We start from the raw sequence: 14,691 nt of genomic DNA, 5'->3' as shown, positions 1-14,691 counted from the left end.
AATTGTCTGTTTCTCTGTGTTCCTAAATTCTATTGATGACCAATACTGTATGCCTCAGTAAATTTACATGGTTTCTTTCCACATTACACTAAACAAATTGGTTTGACTTCATTCCTTTTTCATTTACCATGATGCACATATTATCCACCTGTGTCATTTCTACTACACAGACATCTGCCTCTGACAAATGTAATAACTAATATTCTGCCAGTTATGACTAAGAACCCATTTTAGAAAGTAAGAGCTAATTAGTTTCAATGTCTGAAATCACAATAACAATATTGCAAGTAAAGATACTGATTTTGATTGATTGGTTTCTAACTTTTCTTTCATTCTTGCTTCTCTTCCAAGGCTGGATTCCCTATTATGTCATTGCTATTTTTGCATTATGAAGCCATGCCAAACAATTCCTCATTCATGTGGAATCAATTATAACACAGTGGAGGAGCATTAGCTTTTCATGCTGAAGGTCTGATAAATCAACGCCTAGTTATCTGGGGTAGGGTGAGGGAGGGGAATGATGAGAAAAAGCTATTTCCAATAAGTTGGAATATTATATGAACAGGGGGTTGGAGTAGAAGATGTCCAAGGTCCTTTCCAACTCTGTTATTTTGATACTATTTCCTTTTCAAGACATAATATGAATTGTGACTGCAACTTACGTGTTATGGTCTTGTATAGGAATAGTGCCAATAGTAATCTTAGGAATCAACTTTGTTTTTTGTGCTTAAGGTATGCAAAACAAATATATAATATTTATATAATTATATCTCTTACCTTTTGAGTACTCATCAGATCCCTATGAGGGGAAAAATCAGAGTAATGAATTTTTGAACTCCAATCTCCCATGTCAAAAGCTGGCACTCTAATATCTATACTATCCAGCCACCCTCTCTATACATGTTTTTTAATTTATTGCATATCTCTTCATGCAGTATCTCTCACATATAAAATGGTGGGAGAAGAGTATTAGAGAATGGCAATTGGGTGGTGAAAGACAAAATTTAACTCCTAGCTTGAAAGAGAATCCAAGCCTGCACTGTTGAGGAGGATTGAAAGGACTATCTGTTTGCTCTTTAAAGCAAGTTAGTACTTGTGTGGGAAGTCTCCAGGAATACAAAGGCTGAAGACTAGACTAGAGGCAGAAATCATGAAGGAAAGCAACAGCTACATTACACATACACACTCACACATGCACAAACATATATAGCCCTCAACTTACAACCATTCATTTCGTGACCATTCCAACAGTTACAACAGCACTGTGAAAATGACTTACAACTGGTCCTTGTTCTTTCAATAGCCGCAACTTCCTCAGAGTCATGTCATCAAAAATTCAGGGCTTAGCAATCAGCATGTATTTACAAGAATTACAACTCCCAGATCATGTGCTCACAATTTGTGACCTTCCCAGCTGGCTTCCAAAAAGCAAAGTCAAGGGGCAAGCCAAATTCACTTAACAACCACACGATTCACTTAACAGCTGTAGTTATTTACTTAAGAAGGGTGTCAAAAAGGTCACAAAAGACTCACTTAACAATTTCTATAGAGCCGGGCAGAACCGGTAGCATCCCACCCCTGGTGGCTCCCCTGTCAATTCGAAGGCAATATTTGAAACCAGAAGGAATAATACGATGCTTGTTTTCAAGCCAACTTGATATGTTGCTGTTCCCGTTCTTTCTCCTTCATCTGCTCTTTGCTGATGGCATAAATGAATGCTTGGTAATGAAGTTTATCTCAGTGATGGTTTAACAGATAACAGATAATCAGAGTTGGAAGGGACCTTGTAGGTCATCTAGTCCAACCCCCCACCCAAGCAGAAGGCCCTATACCATTTCTGACAAATGGCAGTCCAATCTCTTCTTGAAAGTCTCAAGTGATGGTGCTTCCACAACTTCTGAGGACAAGGTGTTCCATTGGTTGATTGTTCTCACTGTCAGAAAGTTTCTCCTTATTTCCAGGTTAAATCTCTCCTTGTTCAGTTTCCATCCATTATTCCTTGTCTGGCCTACAGGCGCTTTAGAAAATAGCTTGACCCCTTCCTCCCTGTGGCAGCCCCTCAAATATTGGAAGACCTCTATCATGTCTCCCCTGGTCCTTTTCTTTACTAGACTAGCCAAGTCCAGTTCCTGCAACTGTTCGTTGTATGTTTTAGCCTCCAGTCCCCTAATCATCCTGGTTGCTCTTCTCTGTACTTTTTCTAGAGTCTCAACATCTTTATTATTATGTGGTGAACAAAACTGGATGCAGTACTCTAGATGTGGTCTTACTAAGGCTTTATAGAGTGGTATTAGTACTTCCCTTGATCTTGATTGTATCCCTCTGTTAATACAATTTAGGATTGCATTAGCTTTTTTGGCTGCTGCTGCACACTGCTGGCTCATATTTAGCTGGTTGTCCACTAGGACTCCAAGATCCCTCTCACAGTTATTGCTATTGAGCCTGGTTTCACCCAGTCTATATGTGTACCTCTGGTTTTTCTTGCCTAAGTGTAGAACTTTACTTTTCTCTACATTGAATTTTGTTTTGTTAGATATGGCCCAGTATTCTAGTCTGTCAAGATCCATCTGGATCTTGAACCTATCTTCTTGGGTGTTAGCTATTCCTGCCAGCTTAGTATCATCTACAAATTTGATAAGTTCCCCTTCTGTTCCCTCATCTAAGTTGTTAATGAAGATATTGAAGAGTACTGGGCCTAAGAAGGAACCTTGTGGCAACCCACTGCTTACTTTCCTCCATGTAGACTTAGACCCATTAAGGACTACTCGTTGAGTATGGTTTGCCAGCCAGTTGCGAGTCCATCTGGTGATGGTGCTATGTATTCCACTTTTTTCTAGCTTACTAAGAAGTAGGTTGTGGTCTACTTTATTGAATGCTTTGCTGAAATCTAAATATATTATGTCCACAGTATTTTGTTGGTCTACTAATTTAGTCACTGTGTTGAAGAATGAAGTAAGATTGGTTTGGCATGATCTGTTCTTTACAAACCCGTGCTGACTGTAAGTTATTACTTTACTTGTTTCTAGATGTTGGCAGACCTGTTTTTTTTAATTATCTTTTCCAGTATCATCCTGGGTATTGATGTTAGGCTGATTGGTCTATAGTTTCCTGGCTCTGTTTTTCCCCCCTTTTTTTGAAGATAGGAACCACATCAGCTCAATTTATAGCATTATGTCTGATAAACTTTCTTGAGCTGCTGGCATGGATAATGGCACTTATTGAATTCTGTTTACTTAGTAGGAAGATGAAAAACAAACAAGCAAAAAATTAGAACCCAGTTTTTAAATATATCAGAATGAAGAACAACCATAGAGATAGGTATTAACTGAAATATGCTTCCATAGGGTAGGGAATAAAATCTGTTTCTTTGTAAAAGGTTGCATTTATTTCATTTTTATAAAAAAAAAAATCAGTCAAATTCTGCCTGTAGCTTAGTATTTTATAGGCAATAAATGTCGGGAGTGTTTCTGTTTTGCTTTGATATGTTAGTTTATATGAATTTAATGGACTGAGCAGTGTCAAAGAAAATAGTAAAATGAAGAAATGTGTATTAGGCCACATAGCACAATTCTGAAGATGCTTGTGAAATTTGTTCCAGAACTTGTAGCTATTTAGAAAAATCATTTTTTTTCAAGTAACTTCCATGTTAAATGTTCTCTTTCCCCTTCTGCAACTGTGCAAATCCTTAATCAGGCAATAACCAATGATTCCGTGTTATGTTTTACATTTGTTTGCCATCCAGAGTTTCATTGGTATAGATAGGCAGCTATATAAATTTGTTAAATAAATGGATAACTAAAGTACTGAATATAACTTTATGAGATTTTGTTTTGCTCTCTGATTACTAGAGGCTGCAAAACAAACAAAAACAATGAAATGATTGCAATGGGGCAGATTGTATACCAAAGCACAAATTGTATTAACTGCCAAAACATCTTTTTACACACACACACACACACACACACACACACACACACACACACACACGTTAGTGTACTTATGATTAAGTTCAGTCTGGGATTACCAGAACATACAAGCAAAATCCTTCCTTTCTTCTTTCCTTCTTTCCTTCCTTTCTTCCTTCCAGATTCTTCAATGGCAACATTATTTTCTATCTCATTTTTTTTTTTTTTTGTTAACAAGAACACAAATTTTATCAAGATCAGATAGCAGGCTTTCTTTGAACATAGCTTGTGAATATCAAAGGATTCATAAACTTTATGTTACAAAAACATTATAACTAACAGATCAATGAAATAATAAATAAAATACATACTGCTAATATAAACTATCATTTTGTAAAGCAATACTTTTCATAACCAATATTCACTCTGAATTTTTATTCTTATTAATAAATCAAAGGCTTTTGTCAAGTTCTGAAAGAACACATCCATTTTATGATCAAGTATTCCAGCCATCACAAATTGTTATGTCACAATCTCTCTAACTCACATTGAACTGTGAACCTGATCATATAATTACTTTGATTGAAAGAAAATTGGAATTTTTAGGGAGAGTAAAAACATATTTTAATGTTTATAATTTATTATCTTTTCCACCATGTAAAGAAACACGAATAAAACATGCTATTTTCTGACAGAAAATTGTTAAAAGTTCAGAACCAAGTCAAAATATTTTGGTACCTGAAGCAGAATAGAAAGTGATACTGTCCATCCATTCATGCCAAGATATTATGCTGCTGACAATTTATTACTCTTGTGTGATATTCAAACTCTGCTACTTTAAGGTACTAAATAATAGAAGCAGTCCTATACAAACAATTTCCTGAAATCCTTCTCAAATCTTTTTGACCAGCAAGAGTGTATATTAGGGTTAACATATTAGCCCACAAAGCTAAAATCTAAATGGATGTCATAGTAATCAGAAAACACAGCAAGTCTAAATGTGCAATTTCACTTTTTATTTAGTGAAACATCAGCATGCAACTTGAAATCAGTGTAATTTTTCTGTGGTTAATGTTCTCATAAATACTTTCCTTCACAGTAAAACAGATGTTCACTCATGGATTTCCTTCTTAGTTGGAACTAGGCATAATTTAAATGCTGGAAAATCTTTCTTTTATAGCTCGAAGGCTACATTAACATCTACAAAGAAAAGGGGCAGACACTAATATTGGAAGTTGCATGAAGCACAGCAGATGTAGAACATCGTATTAAAGAGTTCTTTGGTTACATGACAATCTCTCAGGAGCACTGACATCTGTATTAAAAACTCTGTAGCTGAATACCAAGACTGAGCCTCAAGTATTATAACAAACAAAAGACAACAAACAATCTATAATTATCAGAAATTGTGACTGGAGTTACTTAAAACAATTCTTTACAAAACCAATTTTGATTGCAGGCTGTGGTATATATCAGAAGCATAGGTTTTTAAAAGTTAAACAGGAAATGAAACATGCATGATGATCACCCATAATGAGCTGGGTGAGATGTTATTATCCACATTTCTCACTGTTTATGCCACCTGCAGCATCTAGAGCAACTCTTTCCTGTCTCAAAAGCTATCTTATGATTGCTAAGCCTGGTACAGTTTCTTTTGGGGGAAAAAAAGTCAATTCACCAAGATGGGAAGAGAACAAAGGAAGCTCAAAACATTACTTGAAGACCACCAAAAAGACACAATTGAATGTATGAAAGGCAGTCATTTTAGTGCCATTTTGAAGTCTATTTTTCAGCCCTTAAAATAGAGACAGAACTTGCAAAAGTAGTAGGAAGGGGGAATGTTTAAACCATTAGCTAACCCCCGCTTTGCCTTGCTTTTCATTTCAGTGTTACAACAGCCATTTCTGGCTGCATTATTCCTTAATATTCTCCCTTCCAATTACAGCATTATAACAGAGATTAAGAATTCAAGTTACCCACCTACCTACCTGCCCCAGACAGCTTAGCCAATTATAATAGATAATGATAGCTATAGTCCAACTCCATTCTCTTATTTGTACCAAAACCTTTGGAGCAAGGGTTGAAGGGGAGGTGATGATGGTGTAGGTTCCCTAAAATAGCCCTGTCTCTAAATGGGGCAAACATACATTTATTTATCTATAAAGCATTCTTACTCTGCCCTTTCCCATGCAGTAATAAAGTTTCAAAGAAGAAAAAGCTTCCCATGATACCAGGAGAAGCTTTCATCATCTGATTTTTATTTATAAATATTAAAAGATTTATCTATTGCCTCCCATAAAATATCTCAAAGGACCTTGCAATCAAATTCAAAAAAGAATAAAGCAACATCAAATAAAAAAGTTATTGTAAAAGTGGTACATTAAAAATGGATAGGAAATAAAAAAAACCTGCCTCTACTACTCAAACAGGAAAGATGTAATTGAAAATATGAACAATGTACCATAGGTGTCCCTCAGTTATTGGGAAGAGAGCTTTCCAAAGAGTAGGCATAACCCCAAAGTACTGGCCTTTTCATGAATGACCATAAGACAACAAACAAAATTCTTGGATTATCAAATAGATTCTCCTGGGATGGTGTTGAGTACCAATTGGAGGAGGTGATCCCCCCAGTGTCACACCCCATAAAAACAGCAATTTGACATACATTTAAGAACAAATAGAGAATTGGTATAGAGCCTGGATCACAGAGGCACATGCTTATGCTGGTGTCTACCAGCCAGCACTTGGGCCGTTATATTCTGGCCATTATATGACATTTTCTAAACCCTAATGGAAACTTTTGGATGATCCTCAAAAGCAACCCCATGCAGAATGCATTGCAATAGAACAGACAGGTGTGGGGAGAGCATGAATTATTGTTGTAAGGTCCTTGGAGTTTTGAGAGGGTCAAAACTGAAGTACCAGGTGAAACTGGACAAACACAAGTTAACTATGGTATCTGTCTGCCTATTTAACAAAAGCTATGTTTTCAGGACAACCCCAAACCATGAGCTTGCTTTTTCAGAGGCACTGTCACTCCATCAAGAGACAGAACAAGGTATACTGTGTAGCAGAGAATCTATAAAAAAATATTTCTTGCACCCGAGTTCAACTTCAGCCTGTTTTGTCCTGTCAATACTCTCACAGCTTCTAGACAATGGAAAACTATGGTCACAACCCACGGTCATCCCCATCTTCAAAAAGGGAGGCCCCAGCCTAGTTGAAAATTACAGACCAATCTCTTTATGCTGCGTCACCTGTAAAGTCATGGAATCAATTATTAACCAATCCATTATCCTCCACTTAGAGACAAACAACCTACTCTCTAATAAACAATTTGGTTTCAGAAAAAAAATATCCTGCCATCTGCAGCTCTTACACTGCAAAAACATATGGACTACACAACTCGATCAGGGCAAAGTAATAGACGCAATCTACATAGACTTCTGTAAAGCCTTTGATTCAGTGGTACACGACAAACTACTCCTAAAAATAAAATCTTATGGTATCTCTGGACACCTGCATAACTGGATAGAAGCATTCCTATCAAACAGACAACAAATGGTCAAAATTGGGAGTGTCCTATCAAATTCTGTACCTGTCAACAGTGGTGTCCCCCAAGGCAGTCTTCTAGGACTAACTCTCTTGATACTCTACATAAATGACCTCTGTGATCATATTAAGAACAACTGCGTCCTCTTCGCTGATGATGTAAAGCTATTCAACACCACAGACAATACTGCTACCCTTCAAAAAGACCTTGACTATGTATCAGAATGGTCAAACAAATGGTAACTTCAAATCTCAACAAATAAATGCTCTGTCTTACATACTGGCAAAAAAAAATCAGAAAATAAAATACAGGTTGAATAGTCAAGATCTTTAGTCAAGATCTTGTTGATGATCCAAACTCTATCAAGGATCTTTGAGTACTCATCTCTAATGATCTAAGTGATAGAGCCAACTGTAACTACATAGCCAAAAAGGCATTAAGAGTTGTTAACCTAATCTTATGTAGCTTTTTCTCTGGTAATATTACACTACTAACTAGAGCATACAAAACATTTGCTAGACCAATACTTGAACACAGCTCATCAGTCTTGAACCCACATTATGTATCTGATATTAACACAGTTGAGAAAGTCCAGAAATATTTCACAAGAAGCATTCTCCACTCCTCTACTCTTTGCAGAATACCTTATGCCACCAGACTTGAAATTCTAGACCTAGAAAATCTAGAACTATGCCGCCTTCGGTCCGATCTAAGTATAGTATATAAAATCATACATTGCAATGTTCTACCTGTCAATGAATACTTCAGCTTCAACCATAACAATACAAGAACAAACAATAGATACAAACTCAAGGTTAATCGCACCAAATTTGATTGCAGGAAATACGACTTCAGCAACAGAGTGGTCAATGTCTGGAATACTCTACCTGACTCTCTGGTTTCTTCCCCAAACCCCAAAAACTTTAACCTTAGACTTTCTACTATTGACCTCACCCCTTTCCTAAGAGATCTGTAGGGGGTGTGCATAAGCACACCAACGTGCCTACCGTCCCTGTCCTATTGTTTCTTTTATTTTTCTTATATGTATCCATATATTCATAACTATGTTTTTACTTATACCTATTATCTTGTAAACAATTGACAAACCAAATAAAATAAAAATAAATAAATAAATAAAATAAAATAAATAAATAAAATAAAATAAAATAAAATAAAATAAAATAAAATAAAATAAAATAAAATAAAATAAAATAAAATAAAATAAAATAAAATAAATAAATAAATAAATAAATAAATAAATAAATAAATAAATAAATACCGAGGAAGGTCAGAACAATGTTTCTAATCCCAGCTCCTGGAAGGGTACCATGGTTAGTTATTTCAAAGGATGTAGAGATGTTGAAAAGGACTATGAGGCACTATCCTTCTCTAAATTGTGGTGGATGGAGGTCACCCACAAAAACAATCAAGGACATCTCCATCTCATGCCAAGTCTGAACATTAATTTGAAAGAGACTAGGCAATCTGTTTTCTCTTGAATGCTTTGTAGCTATATATTAAGCTCAGTTTCAATAGCCTTCTTGTGGAATAAAAGTTTAGAGACATATATCAAAAACACATGGCTCCAGGGAAGGCAGGTAGTTGACCTCACTCCTTCCAAAATAATGCATTAAACACTTCCCAGATCCAGTTTGTTACAGCCCTATAAAACTGTTTAGGAAGCCAGGAAGTGTGTGGATTAAGCCAAGAAGTGACAGCCACACTATCTACTTCCTGAGCTCCAAAGTCAAAAAGAGCTCAAACAATTCCTTTTCAGTACCCACCAGAAAAAAAATCTTCATCCATAATGAATCTGAGTGGACTAAGTCATCCTAAAGATTTTATGCTGATTGTCAATCTGATTTGGCCAGGGCAGTGAGCAGGTTGGAATTCCCTCCATATCCCTATCAACACATAAACTAATGTGTGGTCCAAAATATGGCTATCTACAGCCTTGTAACAAGAAAGTGATTACTGCGGTATTCTAGTCCAAGGATATTTAGGGTTTTATATACAAGTAATTTAACAACTTAAACCTTGACTGAATTGACATTTTTGTCAGGAAGAGAAAAAATAGTAGATGCTGCCAATGACAAATGCTTTCTTCATTCATATAATTAAAAAATCATTGTGCAAAGTGCAAGTAATGGCTCTCACCCTTCAGGCATGCTCAATTTCTCAAACTTTTTACTAACTAGAAATATTTTTTAAAAAAATCAGCTTCATCCACATCAGATGCAGGGTGATTACCAGAACTCTATATAACCATTTTATCTTTCCTTATTGAAATAATTTTGTTTTTATTTGTTAACCGCATGTGCTACTTTAGAAGCTCTGATCTTTTTAATATATCATAAAGAGTTTAAGACACTTTGTTGTCTAAAACAGCTCACTGAGAGCAGGGATTTCACTCAGGAATTAGAAAACACTACTTAGTTAAATAGTCAGCATACTTAAAAAGAGAAAAACATGCATGTTTCCACTCTGATATTATTAAAGTGGATTTATTAATATTAATTTTGCACTGAGAAAATTAAATCTTTTAAAAATGCAATTGCTTAATGCTTAAGACTTAATTTATTATGTACAAAGCAGAAAGTCCAGGCTATTTTGAGTAATAAATTCACACTTCTTTTTTTTCTTTCCTTTTTTTCAAAACATGCTTTAGGAAGATAAAATAAACAGAACTAAATAAAAAAAAAACTTCATCTAGATTATTGCTTTGCTTTTGTACAAAGAATTACCCAGAACTTAAAAAGTATAATACAGGTGACACAGAGGTGGTATTCAGCAGGTTCTGACCAGTTCTGGAGAACCAGTAGCAGGAATGTTGAGTAGTTCGGAGAACTAACTTTGTCACACCCACCAAGCTATGCCCACAGAACCAGTAGCAAAAAAATTTGAATCCCACCACTGAGCTGACAGTATTGTAGACAAAATTAAATCCTTACTCCCCAAATAACTGGAAAATTATGCTGGACAATAAGTGGACAATTAAAGAATAAAAGTAGAAAGGCAAAGACAGGACATCAATCTCTTTTCATCCCTTGTTACAAAATAACTTGTATGTCTTGTACAGAATTCATAAAGGATAGTGGCTTACCAGCACATTTTGTCCTTGTTGTGAGAGGAGGCCCAGGGGGTCCAGTTCCCCCTTCCCCAGGACGGGTAAGAAGCACTCTGATCTCATATTCCACATCAGGATCAAGATGCCATAACTTGTAATTGGGAGAATCCACAATGTGGGTTTCGGCCCAATTCCCATTGGTTGTACGGTATTCTACTTCTTTCAAGATGATGGGCCCATCACCAATGATGGAATTGGCATTTGGTTTGATCCATAGGTATGTGGCTCCAACTGCTAGAAGTTCTGGAGGAGCAATAGGAGTGGGTGGTTCTGAAAGAAGTAACAACAAAAAGAGATCTATAAACACTGTGGGGGGGGGGTGTTTGTTTGAAAAGGTATTGTGTTTGAAAAGGTATTGTGCAATGTAAAAGAAACAATAGGTTATTTTCAAGCATTACCTATAGGAAAGAAAAGGAGAAATAGAAATAATTTATTTCTTAAATACTTATCTAGACTTTAGCACTGGAACAAATAGCTTTATTTTCAGTATATTGTTTATGTAAAAAAAGCAGCTCCTTTGATAAATCATACCTCTCAAATAATCACATTTGAAATAATTTTGTATTCATGTTCAGGTGACCTACCCAGTACAAAGAATACAATTGCAGATGCTTAATTAACTTTCAGTGTAAGTTCTGAACTGAACTTGCACACAAATTATCTACCAGTATTTTTCTATCTGGCAATCTTCACTTGTTTTGCAACTTTAATTTCTGAAACCTCTAATGGTACTCATGCTGATTATACTGTATATTCTGGGTGTTGCAGTCTTAACAAATCTGAAAAAAAAAAAGACAAGTTGCGAAACGCTGCTGTTTTCAATAGGCTCTGCCAAAATAGTCAAAAGAACCCTACAAATCCTTAATTTCACCAATAAGTAATCCCTGCTTATAAATGAATGAATGTAAACTGAGGACCAATTTGTACGGGCATAAATTGCTTCCCTTCCTCTTACACATCTACTTTATGAGTACATTTACATTTTAACTTTACTCTCTTCACAATCATATTGGTATTAAACCATCCAGCAGGTCACAATTATTAATTCACCTAATGCCAAGAAAACATATTGTCCATGGAAATATATAAAATAATGTTTACCACATTTGCTGGCAACTTTTCCCATTCCTGGAAAATGGAATGATTTTAGGATAAAAGTGAATGGGCATAGGAGAATAAGGGGTAGACATAGCGTTCCAAGAGTAGACACACAAGACATTTACATTCAGCCTGGGTTTCTGCATCAACATGGAGGTCTTTTATCCTTTGTCCCAACTGAATCATCATCAACATGCCTGAGACTTGCATTGTCCCAAAACAGATCCATAAATATTAATAAATGATTCTCCTTCTGGCAATGTAAACTATAATTGCATAGAGCTTAATATGAACTGGGGCCACAGCATATAATAAATATTTAAGACTTCTTACATTCCCCTCACATTCCCGGATCCCAGTCTAAATCTGGTTCCTGAAACAAAGTTCTCAATAAGATGAAATTGGCAGAAAAACGCTGTATATGAAGTAGCAATATGTACATGATAATCCATGTCTATGTCCATTGGAAAAGATGTACATACCTTGCAGGTCTTATTCTGTTAACTCTGAGAACATTTTAATGACTAAGAACTTGTCCTTAACTCACAGATTAAATCTCTTATGGATCCCAGTAATGGTTCACACTGAAGCAATCTGTGGGACAATCTGGATACAAAGGGGGTTGTTTTCAGTGTTTGTGGAGATGCTTATCACACTTGTCAGGACATCCTTAAATCAAACAAGCCTTTCTGTGATTACAAGCCCAAGAAAAGTTGTAGTTTCCTTCAGGAACAGATGACAGGTGTGATGAACATGCTTACCTAGGGTTCTAAATCACTTTTATCTTATCAAAACTACAGCTGCCATTATTTATTCAGCATATTGGTGAAAACTACTGTTTGCCTGGAGTAAAGGGCAGTTATTTTTAAGAGAAACCACTGTGATAGAAGGAAGAACATAGATTTTAAGGTGTTTTTTTAAAGCCCCCCATTTTTATTTTTATTTTTGCAGGGAAGGACTTTTTAATATCTGGAGAGCCAGAATTATTTGTGATCTTTAGATAATTTTGAGGAAAATATATACATATAAGCTGACTCTATAAAGGCACTTAGTAAGGTGACTATGTCTCCTATGGTAGAGGACACTGACCCCTTGTTTTAAATGTGATCCTTCCAATTAAAATAACTGCATCATTCGATGGAACTAGCATTTTAAAAAGGTCTGATCAGACCATTTTGCTGAATTATTTATGCTTGCTTTACCAAAGCCACAGTAACTAAAAAGAAAGAGGTTCATATGTATAAGTGTGAGGTAAAAGCACATATTAACAAATTTAAACATCCAGAAAACATGGGTAAACAAAGCATTATAACTGAATGTGGTTAGCCATATAGAGTTAAATGAAGCACTCACTGAAACTAAAGCATGAAATCGATAATAATGATGAGAGTCATACTTGTAAAATAACTGAAATATGTTTATTTTTATTCTACCAGAATAAAACAACAAATAAAATAATAAAATTATTATTTCTGCTGCTTATTTTCTGTCTATTTTAAAATTTAAAATAGAAAAGGCGGGGGTTTTTTTCAATTTCCCTTAAATATTAATTTGCTTGTCATAACTTATGGATACACATACACTGTGTATATAGTACGCTGATCTGGAGAAATGAGAGCAATTGAAAGAGATCAATTATTTCGATGTGCTGTGTAAACCCAATTCTCAAGCATAAATTTGGTGGCTCTATCAAATAAATTATCACACACCAGCATTTGTAACTATACTATATTGTTATGACATGCTTGATAAAACAAGAGTTTGTGGTGATATACCTCACATCTACCAAAACCACATGTCTTTCATATTTCTGAACAACTTTGCTTTCAAGAACCTTAATAAAATATGAACAGGAAATAAGTACTCCACCCTCTTTTCATGAATGCATCCACTTATGCTCTGCTAAATTCTAAGCCATGGTTTTTTTTTCATTCCTGTTGAAATGTCCAACTTCACTTTTTCTTCCATACCCTAGATGAAAGGGCATAGAAAGTTTATTAAAAAGTTGGTAAAATGCAAAGAAATGGGGAAAAAACAACACTGCTTAGCTTGATGGCTACAAAAAACTTACCTAACCTGATGAAGGCTACAGGATTCCTCATTTACCTGTACATTATAACCATTTCGCTCTTAGTTGGTTATGGCTTCCTAGGAGTTGATATGCAATTGGATTGTGGCAATGATTAATTTTTCTTTCACAGATTATTGTTCCCGTCAACACTTAAGCAGGCAATGGTTTGCTTCCTTTCCAAGAAACCATTGGTAGATTTGACTGTCCTGGGCTAGCTAGCTATTTATTTTATTTTATTTATTTTATTTATTTTATTTTTATTTTTTTATTTTATTTTATTTTATTTATTTTATTTTATTTTATTTTATTATTATTTTATTTTATTTTATTTTATTTTATTTTATTTTATTTTATTTTATTATTTTATTTTATTTTATTTTATTTTATTTTATTTTATTTATTTTATTTTATTTTATTTTATTTTATTTTATTTTATTTTATTTTATTTTATTTTATTTTATTTTATTTTATTTTATTTTATTTTATTTTATTTATTTATTTGATTTGTCAATTGTTTACAAGATAATAAGTATAAGTGTATACATAGTTATGAATACATGAAATGGGTACATATAAGAAAAATAAAAGAAAAATAAAAGAAACAATAGGACAGGGACAGTAGGCACGTTGGTGCGCTTATTTGTGCCTGTTTTCAACCTTCTCTTTTAGAAGGAAGGTTTACAGGGACCTGGGTACAGGACAGAAGTGGCATGATTACTTGTAATTGTGGATGATCTCTGATGGGAAAAGAATGGGTAGTACATCTATACTGGTTCTTCTTGATTTCTTAATATCTTTCAATAGCATTGATAATGATAACTTTCTGAACTAATTTGGGTTTTAGAAGTGGGTGACATTATATTGAATGAGTTCCCATTCTTCTCACCAGGGCTTGTTCCAGTCAGTGTTGATTTAGGGTAGTGGGAGGTCTAGGCTA

The 14,691-nt window shown here is 34.9% G+C and overlaps 1 protein-coding gene across 2 annotated transcripts in view; it reads right to left on the bottom strand.

The window, feature by feature from the left end:
* Positions 1–14,691, bottom strand: part of PTPRT (protein tyrosine phosphatase receptor type T) — a 687,970-nt gene that overhangs the window by 302,685 nt on the left and 370,594 nt on the right. For both annotated transcript variants that reach the window (XM_087959374.1, XM_087959375.1), the window contains exon 7: positions 10,562–10,855. In XM_087959374.1, coding sequence (XP_087815500.1) covers positions 10,562–10,855 — 294 coding nt within the window. The remainder of the gene's footprint in view (positions 1–10,561; positions 10,856–14,691) is intronic.

The sequence above is a fragment of the Notechis scutatus genome, chromosome 3 (assembly GCF_049901735.1).
Source record: "Notechis scutatus isolate UNSWTSFEM ecotype Mainland chromosome 3, rNotScu1.2, whole genome shotgun sequence".
NCBI classification, from domain to species: Eukaryota; Metazoa; Chordata; class Lepidosauria; order Squamata; family Elapidae; genus Notechis; species Notechis scutatus.
Note: the sequence above shows the minus strand (reverse complement) of the source record. Positions and strands in the feature narration are given on the sequence as shown.